Source organism: Citrus sinensis, chromosome 6, assembly GCF_022201045.2.
Source record: "Citrus sinensis cultivar Valencia sweet orange chromosome 6, DVS_A1.0, whole genome shotgun sequence".
NCBI classification, from domain to species: domain Eukaryota; kingdom Viridiplantae; phylum Streptophyta; class Magnoliopsida; order Sapindales; family Rutaceae; genus Citrus; species Citrus sinensis.
Window position 1 is genome coordinate 404,206 of NC_068561.1, and position 19,549 is coordinate 423,754.

The 19,549-nt window shown below is 34.4% G+C and overlaps 3 protein-coding genes across 14 annotated transcripts; 1 reads left to right on the plus strand and 2 right to left on the minus strand.

The window, feature by feature from the left end:
* Positions 1-146: 146 nt before the first annotated feature.
* On the plus strand, positions 147-8,159 carry LOC102617579 (membrane-bound O-acyltransferase gup1). 5 transcript variants are annotated; one of them, XR_003065833.2, is made up of 20 exons: positions 147-748; positions 833-894; positions 988-1,169; positions 1,258-1,306; positions 1,436-1,539; positions 1,661-1,725; positions 2,270-2,340; positions 2,992-3,051; positions 3,166-3,276; positions 3,885-4,009; positions 4,099-4,150; positions 4,741-4,803; positions 4,992-5,101; positions 5,186-5,278; positions 5,414-5,495; positions 6,548-6,625; positions 7,139-7,217; positions 7,376-7,451; positions 7,541-7,590; positions 7,709-7,727. XR_003065833.2 is itself a non-coding variant. In XM_006480264.4 (19 exons), exons 1-19 carry the CDS (start codon positions 616-618, stop codon positions 7,748-7,750), a joined length of 1,608 nt encoding a protein of 535 aa, XP_006480327.1. In that variant the 5' UTR covers positions 148-615; the 3' UTR covers positions 7,751-8,159. The 5 variants fall into 5 exon arrangements, 2 of the variants coding, with proteins under 2 accessions (XP_024955336.1, XP_006480327.1); XM_006480264.4 differs by lacking the exon at positions 7,139-7,217 and having other exon boundaries at positions 148-748; positions 7,709-8,159; XM_025099568.2 differs by lacking the exons at positions 5,186-5,278; positions 7,139-7,217 and having other exon boundaries at positions 7,709-8,159.
* Positions 8,028-10,385, minus strand: LOC102618056 (pentatricopeptide repeat-containing protein At3g56550). The gene has a single exon (XM_006480265.4). It carries the CDS (start codon positions 10,245-10,247, stop codon positions 8,508-8,510), a length of 1,740 nt encoding a protein of 579 aa, XP_006480328.1. The 5' UTR covers positions 10,248-10,385; the 3' UTR covers positions 8,028-8,507.
* A 1,451-nt stretch (positions 10,386-11,836) lies between these two features.
* On the minus strand, positions 11,837-17,901 carry LOC102618340 (flap endonuclease 1). 8 transcript variants are annotated; one of them, XM_025100291.2, is made up of 19 exons: positions 17,735-17,901; positions 17,498-17,641; positions 17,320-17,378; positions 17,068-17,127; positions 16,886-16,939; positions 16,732-16,780; positions 16,582-16,629; positions 16,365-16,430; positions 16,132-16,182; positions 15,633-15,758; positions 15,475-15,559; positions 15,268-15,349; positions 14,536-14,650; positions 14,385-14,441; positions 14,236-14,282; positions 14,099-14,153; positions 13,326-13,513; positions 13,081-13,110; positions 12,859-12,993 (listed from the first exon to the last, which is right to left on the minus strand). In XM_025100291.2, exons 1-17 carry the CDS (start codon positions 17,744-17,746, stop codon positions 13,340-13,342), a joined length of 1,284 nt encoding a protein of 427 aa, XP_024956059.1. In that variant the 5' UTR covers positions 17,747-17,901; the 3' UTR covers positions 12,859-12,993; positions 13,081-13,110; positions 13,326-13,339. The 8 variants fall into 8 exon arrangements, with proteins under 8 accessions (XP_006480333.1, XP_015386433.1, XP_024956059.1 ...); XM_006480270.4 differs by lacking the exons at positions 13,081-13,110; positions 13,326-13,513 and adding an exon at positions 11,837-12,143 and having other exon boundaries at positions 15,633-15,752; positions 17,525-17,641; XM_015530947.3 differs by lacking the exons at positions 13,081-13,110; positions 13,326-13,513 and adding an exon at positions 11,837-12,143.
* Between the last annotated feature and the right edge of the window lie 1,648 nt (positions 17,902-19,549).

Below are 19,549 nucleotides of genomic sequence, written 5' to 3' on the forward strand. Positions count from 1 at the left end.
ATAGCTTATATATCTTTCAATACAAATTAGATTAAATTAATATTATAATTAAAATTAATCCGGATCCGGATATCCGGTTTTCCAGATGCACTTGCATCCGGATCCGGATCCGCATGGATTATAATTCTGAAACTCCGGATCCGCATTTTTTTAAATCAACATACAATTCTCTATTCTCTCCAAAACGCGAAGCCCAGATCGAGTTTGTTGTCAACTTTTGATTTTGTTCAATTTTATGTCTACCTAAGTGAAGTTGAGGAGTACCCATCTCAGCAAGATGCTAATATTAGTGAAACTCAAGTGAAGCAGCAGCGGTGGCTACCAAGCAAGCAGCAGCCGCGGCGATTAGTTTCTGGAATTTTGATTTTGTAGTTTAGTTCACTGCTAAGTCATTATTTTTGTTCCTAGTCTTATTATGAAATTCAAGGTTGACCGCTACGAATTTTTTATTACTTGTGCATAATTGTCAATTCTGTATGTATGGCAATGTGTTGGTAGTGAGAAATTTGATCAGTTAACTTGATTAGTAAGCAGATTTTTGAGCATAGAGAGAAACCATTTGATAGCGAAGATTTAGGGACAGAAAAGAGTGAAGCAGAAGCAGAAGCAGTGTCAATGTTAAATGAAACAAAGATGAAGAAGAAGAAGATGCAAGCTTATTTTAGTAAAGGAGAGCTGATGGTTTTGATACCGTATGCATTTGCCTTTTATGTTTTCATTATCCGTCGCTCCCTTCAAATCTCTCACGGTATTTGCTTACTCAATTACTTTGACTTTCTGTGTGTTTTTATGTTGTTTACCATAACAATCAATTCAACGCAATTCGTATCAGATCATTTCAGCAAACTCTATGGTTTGCGCCCTGGTTGGCTCTTTTCTCCTCAAAGTCTCAATGTAATTAAACCCTATTCTTTATCTTTTGCATTTCAACGATTAATGTTCTTACTTGGATTGATCATTAATTATTATTTATGTATTCCATTTTAGGATGTGTCTGATGCTCAATGGAGAAATTTTCGATCGAATTTACCTATTCTGACTGTGGTGTTCATTCTTTTTGCCGTGCTCGCCAATACGTTTAGAACATTTTTTAATTTGAAAGCGAGAGGGATGTCCATTCTTTGGCTTTTCATTTCTTTCATTTACCTATTCTATTTACATGGAGCTTGGTATGTATTTTTTATTATATCTTTCACAATATTGTTTATTTATTTATTGGCTTTCGCTGAACCTGTTCTTTTACTCTCCTTCATGTAGCGTTATATTTATCCTCTCAATTGCTTCCCTTAATTTCCTTCTAGTCAAGGTATCATTCATTAGATTGCAAATTCATTCGTTTTTCTCTAAAACTTTCTGCTTTTCTTCCTCAGAGTAACTAATTTCCTGTGAGCTTCCTAATGGGTGACCTTACCTTACTGCATTTTTTCTTATACAGAGTTTTGCACGAAGAAACTGCTTTCCGTTTCTACTTTGGATCTTCAACATATTCTTCCTTATTTTTAATCGTGTTTACGGAGGATATTCGTTCTCGATATTTGGGTGAGTGGAGGATGCTAGGTTATGAGTCGCTTCTCGTTTGGATAGTTGTATGTCTTGTTTGACATTAGACATTTTGTTTCTTCTTTTAATAAAACTTGTACTTCTGTTCTTCTCAACATAGGCAGCATTGGGCATATTTGGACAACTTTCGGGGCACCTTTAGATGGCACATTTGCTTTAACTTTGGTATTCTCTTGCCTTGATTCATTGGTGTGATTTTTTAATTCTAGAGGCTGATAAGCTTGAAACATCCTTTTCGATTGATTTTTCTTCTTATCACATTGCTGTAAATATCTTTTTTTGTTTTACATATATTACTCTCATGCCTAGTACCTTCAATATGTTAGTCTTCCCATTTCTGGGAAAATTCTGTATGCCATTGAGTTCCCATAGATTTCATTGCCTATTTTCAAGACTCCCAAGGGGTCCACATTTCCACATGTGTGCCTGACTTGAAGGTGTACTGATCTGAATTAGGACACTAGTATGTTCGAGATTTGATGGCCATAAAGGCAATTTCTGTTTATTAATTGAAAATACCATATATCAATTCCTTTTCATCCTGTTTAACCGAAAACTGTATTTAGCATATTGTTTCTTTGAGTTCCTAATGATAATGTTGTTTTACTTAGCCAAAGCTACTCATAGATTGTAGCTTGTTAACACAGTCTATATTCTTTATATGGTTCTTTTTGCAAGTACAGTATATGATTATTTTTTATTTGTTCAGTTATTTTGCGCATGATAAGCTTTGGATATGATTACCATTGGGCACAACAAGGTTCTCATTTCGATCATGAGGTATCTATCTTATATAGAGTTTAGTAGAATATACATTTTTGTGTATTTGTGGCATTTATTGCTTTCTGATTCACTTCAGCTTCACTTACGTTGTTAACCTGTCTATTAAGGAAAATTTTAAATTTGTGAAGCATATAGCAATGACTTAGTAGTTATATGTCTATTGTCTTTGCACTAGAACTGAAAAAGTGTTCCATTCAAATGATCGTGTAAATTATAGTCAAATGTTTCCTTTCACTCGCTCAATTGTCATCAGCATAGCCCAATTTGAGGTGTCTGAATTGTCATTCTTAGATTGGGGTTTCCTTTTCTTGAAACTATGTATTATCACGATTTTGCGTGCATGTTCTTCTAGGGCAGTCCATTCTATAATTTTGAGCATTACATGCTTGTTTGCTTACTGGTAAAATTATTTTCTTTTTGAGTATTGCGTGTCCTTGAATGATAACCCAACCTGTCTCAGTTTACAATTCTTCGTGTTTTACTACAATTTATATGTAAATACTGGTGTGGGCGAATCTGTAGTTCCTGGTTTTCTAAATTGATTTTTTCTAGTTGGTTTTACCTGTATGCTAATACTTCTTGAGAAGAAATGCTTTCCCCAACTGCATAGTTTGCTGATATTTTGTGATACCGTTATGGTGATTGCAGAAGCATGTTCAACGTTGCCATGTTTGTAAATCAGGAAAACTTTGTTACCAAATTCAACAGGTTGGCAGCCATTTAAGTACGAGTCTCTGTACTTCTCTAGTTACTGTAATCTTGTTGCTGCTATCTTCTATACTAATAAGTCTTGGTGATCAAAAATCTACTTTTATTGCCCAGGAGAGAAACATCAGTGAAAATTACGCCTTGGCTATGTACCTTTGCTATTTGGTATATGCACCTCTATACATTTCTGGGCCAATTATAAGCTTCAATGCATTCGCTTCGCAGGTCTGTGACTATATCTCAATGCTATTTTTCCGCATCCCTTCCACTTCTTTTCTTTATCTGTATGATAGAGTTCCATTTGTTTAGCTGAATTAATCTCTGCGTGAAGTGGTTTTCCTAACACTCTTTTTAGTTGTACCGAACATCAGCCTTCTCGGTCGTTGCTCATATAAAATCATCATGGTTTCTTAAGTAAATAACTATCTGAGGTAGAGGAACAAATGCATAGTTGAAATTGACCTAAATGGTTCCTGAACAGTGAAGATTTATTGTACTTGAAAGCACAAAAGCATGCATACCTAAGTGACAAAGTTAATACCTGCACATTAATTTTTATGAAACTTGGACCAGCTTCTTAATTCATACAACTATAGAGCCGCACAACTCCAGTTGTATTCCACCAAGGTTGGGCAAGGTTGTCTGGTGTGCGTGGAATTTTGAGAATGGATAAATTTCAACCGTAGAAACTATTTTTTGCTTTTTATGATGTATCCAATCTAGTGAACAACATTATTGCAATACATTTTACATTTTTTTCCTCAAAACTGCATTTCCTTCATAGTACTTTGTCGTGGGATCTCATTTATTTTCTCCCTACTACCTTCTTACAGTTAGAGGTGCCTCAAAATAATTACTTGAGGAGAGATGTGCTTTGGTATGGATTACGTTGGATATTTAGTCTTCTTCTGATGGAACTAATGACACATATATTTTATTACAATGCCTTTGCAATCAGGTGAGTTTAATTGAAAGGATAAGCTTGATGTTGGGATCTTTTTTATCTACTTCTATTGTCTAGTAACTGATTTGTTCTGAACTGTCTAGTGGCATGTGGAAGCTATTATCTCCTTTGGATGTATTCATTGTTGGATATGGTGTAAGTGGTGATCCTCAATATCTTAAGATTTTTCTATATTTGGATTCTAGGTTTCTTACATACTTATGTGAATCAATTTTTGAAGCATGATCATTTCACACACCAGGTTTTGCTTTAATATGAATATATAATCGATGTAAGAGAACTAAAAGAAGAACCTAATTAAACTCCCAATGAATATTCTAAACTAGTGCCTAAAGTTCTGCATGTTATTATGTATGCTATCAGGATTTTCTTTTTCTGAAGATTTGTTTCTCTGAATATTCTATGTTCAACCGTGTAAGTTTTGATAAAATGGAAATAAGAGTTGAATTTTGTAGGATAGGATTATTCCACCTACATATAGGACTAGGTGTTTTGGGGAGTGACCCAATATTTAAGATAGAAAATATTCAAATGTTGTGAACTTAGAGCTTTAGTATTTTTCCCCTCCAATATATAATGAGAACTCGCGGTAAAGCTACTATGAAGTTGAGTTATATCACATTATTTGTCTTTATTGCTATCTGCTTAAATGTTATTTCATACTAAGCTTCAAGCATAAGATTATCATGTAGATGAGCTCTCCACTTTTGCATATGCTGTTGCAGGTCTTAAATTTCATGTGGCTCAAATTTTTTCTGATCTGGCGATATTTTCGGTTATGGTCTCTGGTATGCTAGTGGAAGTGTATTTCTTTTTAATATTTTCCCTGAAGTATTGTTTCTTTAAATCTTGCCTTACTAGTCTAGTTCTTGTAACAGTCTTCTGCAGTTCAGTTGCAACTTTTAGCTAGCGCCAATCTTTGTTGCTTTAAAACATATCTGATGAAGCTTATTTCTTTACAATTATTTCATTGTAGATATGTGGAATTGAGGCACCTGAAAATATGCCAAGGTGTGTCAATAATTGTCACAACTTGGAAACTTTTTGGAAAAATTGGCATGCTTCTTTCAACAAATGGCTAGTGAGGTGTGACTTTCAACTCTCAATCTGATCTTCTCTGTCTACTAGTTGATTAGCCGTTTTATGTTTTAAACTATGGACACATTTTAGGTACATGTATATTCCACTTGGGGGATCTCAAAAAAAGCTATATAATATCTGGGCTATATTCACATTTGTTGCTGTTTGGCATGATTTAGAATGGTAATTCCCATTTCGATCAAGTTCTTTTGGTCACGTCATTTGTTCTGTGGTAATATAGATTTGTTTAATCTTACTTGGTAAAATAGAATTGTTTATTTTTACTCCTTAACTGAAAGCTATTGCCTCTTGCCTTAGGAAGCTTCTTTCATGGGCATGGCTAACTTGTTTGTTCTTTATCCCGGAGATGGTAGTGAAATCAGCAGCAGATTCATTTCAGGTGATGCCTATCTGAAGCCAATTCTTTATTTTGTATTCTTTAATTTATCGCATAGACAGATTAAGGTAACTCTGGTTCAACATAAATATCATCTCCGTTAAGGGTGTTAGCCCATTTACTGTTTTGTTGGATCCGGTTGTGTAAGCTATGGATATGCTTGTCAGCATGGCACACCAATTTGTCTGCTAAAATTTAAGAAAATCTAGGCAATGATGAATAGCTTTGGGTAAAACTGAACTGAACAACTATTTACCTAAAATCATGCATATTTAATAACTTATAACATTGGATTTTTAAGGTTGCTGGCTTGCTTTTATCCAAGCATGATTTAAAATCAGCTATACTTTAGCTCAAGCTTATATGATATTTTGAAATAATATTAAAGCTGGTAATTTCAGGCCTTCTGTTTGGATCATGTTTAGGTATTTCTGGCTTTTCCTTCCAATTCTCGGTTATATTTCGTGTTCCCTTCTAAAAGGAGAAAAAGTGTTAACTGCCTTCACTTGTCAATCATTTTGCTGCAGAATTAGTGAATTAGTATATATACCTACCATTCTGATCATAATAAGACTGATTGCTGAACCTGAAAGTATGTTATCGAAGAATAATTGCTAAAGTGAAGGCTTTCAGATGCATGCTAGTTGAGTATTCTGGTGAACTAGAAATTTGAAATGGTTCACATAACAATTAAATTAGGAAATGTAGCTTAACTGCTTTGAACATATAGAATCTTAAAGCTAAGTGTCAAGCCTTGAATAATTTGATCCTAGATTGGTTAGAAGGATACTTCTTTTGTTCAACTAGATAAGGAGGATTTGCATGCTAAAAGTATTATGTTATTCTGGAAGTACGAATGGACATGTGTTGCTTCTCCTGATAGTTCAGATAATACATTATCACATGATCATCTGTGTTGCTATTGAAGGAATAGAAAGAGCTTTAATTGTTAGTATATAGAAACAACATCTCACATTTAAGTTCTCATTTGATTTCAATTGCAAATAACAAAAATAATATTATTGAATTTTAGTTGTCAATTTATTTTGTTCCAGGCTGAGAGTGCTTTTGGCAGATTCCTTGTCCGGGAACTTCGTGCATTTGCTGGTTCTATCACTATTACATGTCTTATGGTGTGTACTTCTTTTCATTAAAGCTATAGAAATTTGAGTTATGATATATAATTTTTAATTTAAGTAATGATATATAATTTTTAATTCACCCAGATAACTTCCATTTCAAATACTTACGATTCTTTATGTGTTTTCATTTTAATGTAACTAATTTTTGAGGTATTATCTGATGTTTGGCCGACCTTGATTTTTTATGATAGCTGAGCAAGCAGTTTTATGTTCAGTTTTGTATACTTTGATTAAGGCAAGTAAGAATTTTCTGAAACATTCGAATTTGGAATGTGATTTTAACTTTCACTCTATTGAAAAGGTTGAAATTTGGTACTTGGTGTTGTTGTCATTAAAATCAAATAAAGCAGAGTTGGTTAATTGTGTAAAATGGACCCACTTGTTCACCTGCTATTACCGTAACTGCATTACCAATGAATTTGCAGTTAAATTTTATCACTGCTTGTGCTGTTTGGACATCCTACTAATTGCAGCCTAAATTTATTTTTTCGGTTTGTTCTGAAGTGTAATCAACAATGGATGAGTTGTGAGTATTTGACATCTTAAGACCTTGCTTCTTTTTGAACGGAATAGTAAATGCAAGGTAGACGCCCTTTTCTGATACCTGCTGCTTGTAAACTGACTTAACTCATACATTTTCTCTCTCTATCTCTCTACCCGCTGAATTTGATTCAGCAAATCCCATATCAAAATGTCGATCTCTATGTTTTGCCAAGTATCTTAAAGCTTCATTTTATGCAGATTGCAAACCTTGTTGGCTATGTTATTGGACCATCAGGTGTTAATTGGCTGATGTCTCAGTTTCTTACCAGAGAAGGTACCTTGATATGTTTTATCTTTTAGCATGGCTTCTGATTCTCAGGAGCACATGGCTTGCAGTATTTAATAAAACATTCTATCTTACAGGACTGCCGGTGTTAGGCGGCATGTTTCTGACATTTTACGTGGGCACTAAGGTAAATGACATGAGATTTCTTGGGTATAACTTTGAAATGAATTGTATGCTTGTGGGACCTTTAATTACATTTGGGGGACTGATCATGATTGATTTGTCCAACACATTACATTTTGCAGCTAATGTTCCAAATTAGTGATGCTAAGCAGAGAAAGCAGTAAAAACCAAGTTGCCAATGGAGGTTCACTACTTGACCAATACAGCTGACTGCTAATGTACACACCATATGGGACCAAATTTGAGAATGGGGAAATCCAGAATGGGCATTTATTTTCAAGTTACAAAGCTAGGATGACGTACAATGTTGAAGACTTCAATCACCCTTTCCTGAGACGTATTCATTCCAAATGATAATTGACCACTGTAACAACCTCTTGTACATTTTTTATTTTATTTATAAATTTGGTTCAATGGAAAGTACTGAAGGAAAGAGAGAAAGAAACAATAGCTAAAAGATAAGTTCATATGGTTGCCATTTTTATTTGCATCCTTTGAGACATCTGAACATTTAGCTGTAATTTGCTTTAGTGTTATTTTTTCATGACTGAAATAAGTTACACCTTCCCATGATGCTTTGCATGCTTGTTTGATTCCAAGGAAGGGAAAATACTTTAGCAAATCATCTTGCAATCAGTAAGATTTCATGAGTCGATCCATTTGTAACCTTAAGAGAAGATCTGTGAGTGTGCCGCTGTGGATGTTCTCTGTTCTGTTCTCCAGTTCTTGATGATGTGGAAACTAGTGCCACTGCTATGACATCAATTTCCAAGTCTGCTAACCTTTTCTTCTCCAAATCTGTAGTTTTCATAAACTCAGGCGAGTGAGTGATTGGTGGTACTGACTACTGGAGATCCTGAGCTTCATATCCAGAGTCCTCAGAATCTGGGCTCCTTGAGAGAGATGTCTGTCATTAGTTTTTCACCAATAGTCTCCACAAGAACAGAGTCCTTCCCTGAAGTGGTGATATCGAACTCTATCTCTAACAATCAAATCTCGACTATATGCTCTGGAAACAAATTTTGTAAATGAATGACAATCTCTACAAACTCTCAGATTCTTCACTATTCGAAGACTTGTTCCATCTGGAGTTGTTGCCAACCCAAAAGCAATTGCTAGCTTTTCGCTATGATATGCACTGGATTTTTCCAAGAAATCTTCAGAGGATGATCCTGACACGGCCACAAGAGATTCATCTTTTGTATAACCAATAAACTTGGCCCTGTGCATTATTTCCTCCAATTTTCGATAAATCATATCTGCATCGGGGTGTGACTTGTCATCTACAACAAATTTATGCACTTGATTACCGATTTCAATCCAGCTCCAGCCAGGGGTAGTTTTGATTCCATTGCTTTTGATTAATTTCCTTGTCCTCGCAACTCCTTCTTCATCTTTGGTACAAGCATATATCGTAGCAAGTAGCACATAGTCTCCTGCACTTGCTGCCTCAAGCTGAACCAGATTCTTCATGGCAATTTCTCCGATTTCTACGTTTCTGTGGATCTTGCAAGATCCAAGTAATGTTCGCCACAAGACTGGATCACTTGGAGAAGAAGTGTTAATAACTTCAAGTGCCTTTTCGAGCTTTCCAGCTCGTCCATACAGATCCACCAAGCATCCATAGTGCTTAATTCCGGGCTTCAAATTGTATCTAGAGACCATCATATGAAAATACTCAACACCCTCCTCAACTAAACCTTGGTGGCTACAACCACACAACAAACCTAGAAATGTTATGGAATCTGGATGGAACCCTGCCATCAGCATTTGCTTAAAAAAAGAAATAGCCTCATCACCACGGCCGTGCACTCCATAGCCAACAATCATTGAATTCCAAGAAAGAACATCCCGTTTTCTCATCCTACTGAAAACACAAAAAGCAGAATCCAAATTGCCACATTTTGCATACATATCAACAAGAGCATTCCCAACATAGACACTCTCCACAAACCCCATTTCACAGGCAATTCTATGCAAGAAAATCCCCATATTCAAAGCACCCACATGAGCACAACACGAAAGCAAACCAACGAGTGTGAACCCATCAAGACCCACGTTCTCAAATCTCATTGCCTCAGACAACTTCAACGCCTCAAGGTGAAAACTCGCTTGGGTATAACAAGAAATCATAGAATTCCAAGAAACCAAATCTCTTTCGGGCATATTATCAAACACCGATCTTGCAGCCTCAATCACTCCATTTGCAGCATAACCACGCATGAGATTGGTGCTAACAACAACACATCTCTCATACCCAGATCGAATTACGAACCCGTGAAGCTCCTGGCATTTGTTTAGAGCCTTAACCCTCTCGCAAGCCTTGAGTGTGAAGGTGAAAGTGAAGGTGTCAGGGCGGGAAAGAGAGGCCATAAGCATGTGATTGTAATAGAAAATGGCTTGGAGAGGAGATAGGCTCTGGGCAAAGGCTCTGATGAGAGAATTCCAAGCTTGAGTTTGTGGGTTTTGGATTTGATTGAAGAGAAGTTGAGCATATGATAAGGAACTGGAAACTGAGATTGCATATGAATTGAGGAGCCTGTTGGAAATGGCGGGGATTTTTAAAAGACCGTTAATGATGACTTGCGCATGGACTATTTGAAGGCCATTGAGGCTGTTGCATGCTTGTAATGAAGTGAGTATTACATTGGCTTTTGACATGAATGAATGATCCTAATCAAAAGTGACTCTTGGAGATGCTTATTGTAAAGAGGCAACAAATGCATGCTTCATAAATCTTAGAGTGTGAATTGCATAATACTCACCATTCACCATGAATTTCATCTAGACACAAAATAATGGTATCAATTTATAAGATGCAACCTATAGATATCTTAGCTATTGAGACTCTAAATTCATACATTTTTAATACAGTTTAAAAATTTATTTAACACTAACTTGAAAACCTACACCCAATAATAACATTGGAAAATTTCTACCCATAGACTGCATTTTTAACAGAGAGAAGAAGATATGTCGTGAAAACTCGAACTTGTACTCAAAGATGGCCAATAGACTGTGCCGACATCAAACTACGGCCCACTAGGGTCCATGGGCACAAATTTGGTGGGCCGTGCCGTACCCAAATTTTTTATAAAGGCCCCCCACGACCCCTCTCGTACTGTGCTCAGTGCCTAAAAAAGACCTATCAACATTTTTCCCCCCTCAAACCCACGTCTATCATGCTTAAAAAAGCCTACGTGCCTGACATGCTTTATTCAAACTCACGTGCCTGACGTGCTTTATTCAAACCCACATATCTGGCATGCTTTTTTAATCCCATCAGCCTAATAATAATAATAATAACAACAATTACAACAATAATAATTTTTATTAAGATAGCAATTAACATTTTATTATCAATTTATCATAATTTCGCAACTATATATTTAATTTCACTTTAATTTATCATAAAAATATTTCGTTCATAATTTTATTTTTGTGTATAAATATGAAAAATATTTCATTCACAAATAAAAACATATCTCCATTAACTAAGTTATGATTTCATAAATAAAATATTAATGTCGTAAAATTTTTATTTATCATTTATAAAATCATGGTATTTATAATTTTATTTATTAAAATCATGATATCTATTTATTCATTTAATAAATTATAAACATAAAATAATTAGAATATTTATTAAATCTAAGACTTAAATTAAATTTTAAAAATGTATGCTAAAAAAATATATTAAATAATTTAATTTCAAGATATTTATAAAATCATAACATTTTATATTTACTTTTAATTAAAAAATTTTATTTTAATATACGTTGACCCACGGGCCGCATGCTAACCCACCGATAAAACGTGCTTATTACATGCCTTTTCGTGTGCCGTACTTTAACCCATCTCTAATCGTGTCGTGCTTTGGCCCATCTTTAATCGTGCCGTACTTTTAAAGCCCGCGTGCCTAAAATTTTAGGCCTGGTCCAATCCATGTGTGCTATTCCATGCCTCGTGCCCTATCAAAACGTACTTGTGTCGTGCCGTGCTATAAAAACACATGGCGTGCCCGTGCCGTGCCGCCCAGTCCATTGGCCATCTTTACTTGTACCCGCTAGGTCCATTGGCCATCTTTACTTGTACTCGCTACATAGTTGATGTGTGCTATTACATGGTTCTTATCACGGCTCTTAACTTTCATCTTACAAGTTTTTTCACTGTACTTTCCAAGTTTTTCAACTGTTTTGCTCCATTTTCATTTTTCCATTATCTGTTACAAATTTTCAAAAAGCTGAAAATGTAGCAAAAACTTTCAAGGAGTAACAAAATCATTTGGTCCAAAGTGCAGGAGACGTGGTCCAAATTACAGGGACATTTTTACAACACAAATCGTATAACTGACTGAACTTTCATCAACTTCTCTCATGCATATATCAAAAGGCAGAAAGTAGAAAAATGCAAAGTTAAGCACAAATTTGGTGACAGCAAACATAGAAGCATCGATTACACCCATCAAAGTACTCAAATCTGCCTTTGAATATTTCTAATCTTAAAACTACAAGACCATACACAATCCGCAGCCAATGCACTGTTCCTCCAGCAGAACTGCAACAATACACAAAGTTGTCAGTTAATCATAAACAACTAAACCAATTACAATGAGAATATAATGAAAAACAAATAAGAAATAACATCTCAGATGTCAAATCTTTTAAGTCATAGATCCACCGATAATATTTCCAGAGTTATTTTTCATTTTCCAGACATAAAAGAGCGTTTGTAAGTAGTAATCTAAAAAACTATTGTTTGCAAACAATAACTCTTAATAAACCACCCGAGTAAAACTGCATGGCAGCCCCTGACAAAGGTATTTAATATGTGAACCGACATGAAATATTGGTAATTTCAAAGTCCCTTTCAGGGGCAAAATAAAAAAATAGTTGATACCTGGAACACATGCATCTCACACAAGTTTACACAAGATACTTGCACCAAGTGACTTCGAGGAACATTAAATTCAGACTATTCAGTGGTACATAGAGAGAATGAAAAGGTTATACAAGGACTTCCACCCACTAAATATGACAAGAATGCATACCCTGATAATTTTTTCTTGATTCCGCAAAATGAAATAACATGAGACCTATGTCAATTCAGAGCTTGGGTTCATGAAGCCAAAACGGTTCACAAAGTGAATACAATATGTAAGAAAAATAATAAATCAGCAAGTGATGGACTAGGGAATTCACTGATTCAAAGCAATCTAAAAGACAAGAAGATAACTTCAGAGAAAAGTTCATTGCCATAACTACATACTAACCTGTTCAGAATACAGTCGGAGCCATCCATCTATATTGGCTTATAGTGCAAAACACAACTACTTTCTCTTCCTACCACCACCACCGCCAGCCTTTGACTTTTTGTTTGTTGTTGCTTTAGGAGTGTTCTCTGGTTCCTGTCATGAGGATGAGCAAACAATGAACACTATAAACAACAGAGAGTGCTGCGTCAGACATTATACCGAATTTATGATTTCTTATACCAAGTTTGAAGCATTATAACCGCTCCTCGCCTCACGCACATACCAGGACAAAAAAAGAGATAATCAACAAGGAATGGGAGGCAAAAAAGGCACAATTATCTATAATGATTTGTTATACTAAATCATTTACTCGAGGTCTGGGATGTTCCTATTCTAAGAGCTATATTAGCATAACCGATAATACTAAATTTGTTGAATGAATTAAGTGTAATAAGGACCAATACAATTCGGATTGGAAGGTTCACCAACAAATTCAGCCTCATGCACTGAAGCAGACACCTCTGCCTAATGGAGAGGAGTGCTTCGAGCCCAGATCTAGAGTTAGCAAGCATAGGCCACCATTGAGCTTGGGCCCGGAAGAGTAACAAGCTTGAAGAGAGAAGATCCTAGGCTTGATTTCTTGTTTGGGAGATTGAAGCACACATTTGGATCCCTGTATCCAGTATACCAAGAAATTATCGCAGCAAAAGAGGTTTAAACTACAAAAAGGTCAGAGAAAGAGTGGGACAATGGTCATTTCATGTTTGTATCATTGTTTCAACTTTATAAAAAGGGGATCTGACACAACTAGCTTCAAATGAACAGCATTGGGCTAGGAAGACTTTCCATTAACAATTCGGAAATACTTTAAAAGAGCATATCATTTTCCAACAAAATCAACTGATACTGATTAAAAAAATGTACACTTAGTATATAATATTAAACAACTAAAACAAGGAGCTTATCTTTTATAAATTGGATTGCACCTTTCTAAGTCATCATATTTTGATAAAGAAATTACTTTGATATCAGGCAACAAGAAGTAGATGGTAGGTTCTAGCACACAGTCAGAGGTCTTAATAAATCATAACAAATTGCATTTACCATATTCAACTAAACCCAAATTGCAGATCTCTTGATACTACCCAAAGCATTCCCATCTCATGAATAATCAAAAATCTTATATTTAACTAAACCAAAATTGCATTTACGAGGAGAAAACTTTAGTGATGAAAGCTTAATGTTAGTGCAAGTATACCTTCCGTTTAATGGGCGCAGACGTGTTAGCAACTGGTTTAAAAAATGATTCAAGTCTGCAAAATGAAATCAACAAGGAATAATCAACAAGAGAGTAAAATAACTGTAGCTAATTTTCATTTGTTGAAGCATGCTTACCGTCCCTGTGATGACTTGTTCTTAGCCGCTTTAATTTTTTCTATTGCCTGATATGCATAACAAATAAAACTCAAGTCACAGATCATTTTATTTCTTGAAAAGCATTATGACATCAGGAATAACTGTGTGGTAAAACTTTGAGTACAAACCTTTGTTACTCTGTCACTGTTGAACCCATTTTCACTCACCAGAAAGTTAATCAACCCCTGAAAAATAAAAGGAAATACAACTTTGAATATGTTAGTGAGTTGAAAAGCAACATGATAAAACTGATATAGTTATCAGCTAGTCTATAAACACCTCTTCATCTGGAGCACTCCATTTAATTTGAAGTTGCTCTTCATCAGTGACAACTTCAGGTTCTTTAAACAGCCGTCGTGCCTCTTGATAAGGCCAATCCTCTGGAATTTGGTACCTGATTTGTTAATTTAAAAAAAAAAAAAAAGAAAGATAGCTGACATCAATGCAGAAATATTAAGATATACAGAGATGCTCATATTTCACAGAAGAGTTTAAATGTAGAAACTTAGAAATCCTAAAAGAGTTAATAAGTTTTACTGGAAATATTATCTGATCTTGATGATAAGTTGGTGAACTCAGAAACGGATATGTGGCAATCAGCACGGCACCAGAAATTAACGGATATAAACCTAATAATGATGAAACATAAATAGACTATGACTATATTAACATGTTATTAAACAAAGCCACATTCTCCTACAATGGAAACATTACAACAACTAAGGGAGCATTCAATGAAATATGGAAATTCATATCAAACTGATCAGTATGCTTGAAAAAGACCACAGTAGTACAATCTAAATATGTTTGAGGAAAAATGTAACTGCTAACCCAACAAAACAATTAATGTTTCTACTATACTTTGACCAAGGTTAAACAATCAATTCTTGCAAATTTTAAAGTTCAACAACTTGATAATATATTTAAACCTCAAATAATTTCACCATGACTACAAATATGAGAACAGGAATACAACCATGTCATAATTTTCAAAAAAAAAAAAATGATTACCTTTCTCTGTTTATGTTCTCTAGTATAGTCTCTATAGAGCCATGTTGACGAATGAGCTTCAAAGCAGTTTGTCCACCAATTCCTGTAGCAGATATTTATAATGGCACAAAATATGAATAAATTATTGAACTTTCAGCTCCACAAGGAAGTAAACTTCAGCTCAAATTTTGAAGAGAGATAGCACCGCAAATGAAAAATCCTGAGTACCTCGAATACTATCACAGTAATCACATCCAGAGAGAATGCACAAGTCTATGAATTGATCCATGGTAAGATTCAATTCCTCCAAAATCTGAAAGGAAATAATCATTATAGTGGTGAATTAAGGGTCAAGAAATCGTATTTGTGTTCAACGTTCAATGCACCTTTGCAACTTCAAACTCCATGACTGGTATTTTTCTTGAGCTAGGATCCATCAAATGGCGAAGAAATCTAGGAGCACCAAAAGTTAGGGAATCCATGTCTTCAGAAGCCACAGCATAAACCTGTAACTAACCAATTTGACTGAAGTTATTAACAACCATTTAGAATGAATAGCTTTGGATAATCCACTACAAGGGAATTATTCCACTTCTCAAAAGCAGACAACAGCATAAATCCAACTTGTGGAACAAGGCCACAGCAGAAAATAGGGTCATCAACAGGAATGAGGTAAAAAAATTATGAAGAAGTACATGAAGCCATATAAAGATAATCTTATGGAAGATCATATATGTAAGAGAAGATTAAAACTCTTTTCAAAATGTTACTAAGAATAAACATGTTGCACGTGTCATGGAAAGCTTAATGGAGTTGTTTTATTGTAATGGCTAGTGACAAGAGACCCATAATAACTTAAAAATCATTAACGAGTGAGAAACTTGCCTGTCCTGATTTGCAAAGAGCAGCACACTGGGCTTCTGCTTCAGAAGGAGCCTACAGAAAGAAAATAGAAGTCCCCAAGATTCAATTCAATTCAATTCATTTCATTATAAGTCAAGAAAGGGTACTTCAGATATTAAACATCAAGCAAGACAAATAAAGAGGAAGAGAGAACGGACTTCTATAAACTATTAAAGCAACACAAGCAAGAAAGTAGAGGGTATATGTAATGTCACCTCAACTACAGGCACTCCCATGAGTTTTAGAAGTCTTTTGCAGTCATCATTGTGCTGCTTTGTCACCTGCAATGATTGGGAGCATATTTGCATACAAGTTAGCACATATATTCATGTTTCTTTCTTTACAAACGAGATTAGCATAACTTAATAAAACTAATTAAAAGGCAATCATAAATTTTGATCAATAAGTCAGAGATATAAGATATGGACCCACCTTTACAGTTCGCTTACTAAATTTCTCAATGTCTTCCTTATTGCCAGCCTACACAGAAAAAACAACAAGAACTTCACATACCTCCACAGCTTCAAATAGAAAAATGACTAAAATCGCAACAGATGAAAGTCAATACAGATATTCACCTACCTCCACAGCTTCAGCCAAATCATCAGTAGCATCAGCCCTCTTCGAATAACTGTATTACAAGCACAATTTGGGAGTCATTAATTACAATACAAAATCCTGTAAAATGTTAATAGCAATAGGTAATGCAGCAACTATTTGGTAATAGTAAAATTACCGTTTGGCCAGCTCTTGTTTCTTCAAATCCGGAGGCTGCCCATCAAAAACATAGCTGATCACAAAAGCAAAGTAGATTAGCAGAAGTACAAACATAACCAAGCAACATCCGTATAACAGTGGGATATGGTAATAACTAAAATCTCCAAGAAATAAAAAAGGAAAGGCAAATAGACACATTACATTGGCTTCATTCCTGCTTCAAGGAGCCTGATTGTGCGAGTAAACATGCCTTGTAAATGACTACAGGAAAAGAGCCAACAAAAGACAATGTCAACAATCATGAACCAAACAAAGATAACTAAACAGCAATATACACAACCCAATGAACATTAGACAAATCAAACAGCCAAATGTAAGTCATATTTCAATTAAATTTCTAAAAAATTCACTAATTTCACTCAAATACACAAATTGCTAGTGCTAAGTGCTAACCTGGTAACTTCACCAGCTTCATTAGTCAACATTTCAGTCCCAGTTCTGCCCACCACAATCTGCACTCATTCAAACAAAAAAGGCCCACATGGCAAATCAACTTCCACCAAAAGAAATGTAAAATGAATTGCAATTCCCAATTAGAAATAAAATTAAAACGGGGTTATCGAAAATTAACCCAAAAAAAGCAATAAATAAAACAGACGAGAAACTGGTAAATGCTCATGCTAGCATCAATGGCAATCTTGCGACCGAAGTAGCTCTCAAATTTCTGCTCTTTCATTGCTTTCGGTGCATTGTCCGCTAGAAGCTTCGTTAAACCCTAAATCACAACCCATAGCAAAATCATTTTCAGTTTTGGGGGAAAAAAAGTTCAGAGTATAAATGCAATTAAAAGTTAAAAGAATTAACAAACCTTTATACCCATTTAATAAAATTAACAGGGACGGGTACGAAGCTTTCTGTTTAGGGTTTATGTGGAGAGACTGATAAACTCGGAGTTCACTACTGTGAAGAGTTTCCCGCCCTATTGCCCAACAATCTGTGTAATTTATAAGTGTGAGTCAATATCAAATAGGCGCCTCATTCTTAGACTAACTAAATTTTAGGCCATTTTAGTTTTGATTTTGAACAACTAATCCATATGACAAATCTCTCATCCCTTCCCATTACAACATTACATATAGCTCCTAAAAAAACATATAAACCCCAAATCTTACTAATTTTTAGAGCAGTAACAGGCACAATTTTAAGAAAGAACATAGATTTTAAAAAATTTTCAAGTGATTTCTTGTAAATATAGGCATTTTTTTATAAATATATAATATTACCCTTTTCTCAGTTAAAATAAATAAAATTAATTAACAAGTTCTTTTTTTTTTTAAATATTAGAGAATTTTATATACATTTCTCCAAATGTTAGGGGGACTAACAAATCTTTTTTCCTTAATAATTACATAACATTTCATCTCTAATAAATATCCTTGAAATTTTTTTTAGGTGAATAGTATTATTATTAGGTAGCTTATTTATCTTTGAAGAAAGCTCTAATCTCTTACATAAATTTTTAAATAGTATCTTCTTAAAACTCGAATTTGTTTGAGATATCTTTCTCTCTTTTTCATTTTGTGAAAATAAATTTCTCAAGCTCTTTTGATTTCCTTCTTTTTCAGTTCTTTTGTGTTCTTAATGAGTTTTGAAGTATGTTTTTTAAATTTGGTTTAAGTTTTTAAATTTAATTAAACTTATTTTTATGAAATCAACTTTAGGATAGTTTCAATTAACCCCGCAATGGAAAATTAATCCTTTCAAATCTTTACTTGTGACTAAATAAGTTCCTCTTCGAACACCAAACACACACACACACACACACACACATATATATATATGGAAAGTCTGGTATTATATTATTCTACACATATGTACTTGATAAATATACTTTTGTTTTTGTTTTTATTTGAATTTACCAGCTGAAATAAAAGATAACGAGGGTTTGGATATGTATTCACCCCTTTTGTTAGTCATATAAATACCTATGTTTTGGGTAAATATGCCTTTGTACATCGTCTCGCGCGTAAGAATCCGAAGTAGCTTTTATCCTTCATTTCTGAAAATGTCAATTTTATATATCCTTCATTTACGAGCTCCCAAAGTCACAAATTAATATTGCTCTTCTACCTTAAAAAAAGCTCTGCTCAAGTTAGTTTTTGGTTCATGGGAAAATTAAAGAGAATTAGTTAAGAAAATATAATGGGTTTATTTCGAATTAGGAGCATTCTTGCTCTTTTTCAGGGTTAGAAAAATCATTTTGCCTTCAATTATTTTAGTGTAAATATTTTGCAATTCTGAAAACACATGGAGCAATAAGATCTGATGGTAAAACCCATGCATATCTATAATATTGAAGGTGAAAATGGCACTATATTTTTTGAAGGAGGTGATATTTCCATCTCACACTTTTATAAACTCACCCCATTTCTAAGAAACAATTGCAACAAGTTCACATTAATTTTAAAAAGTTTCAAATAAAGAAGTTTACAGATTTTGTCAAACAAAATAACACAAAAAAAAAAAAAAACCAGTAGATGTAAAAGCTCATGTTTCTTAGGGCAATTTGGTCATCTAATATTGTAAGGTATAATGGTTAAATAAAATTTATCTTAAAGCAACCTTAATGATCGAAGATAATTAATTTAAAAAAAAGTTATAGGAATGATTTAATTGATGAAAT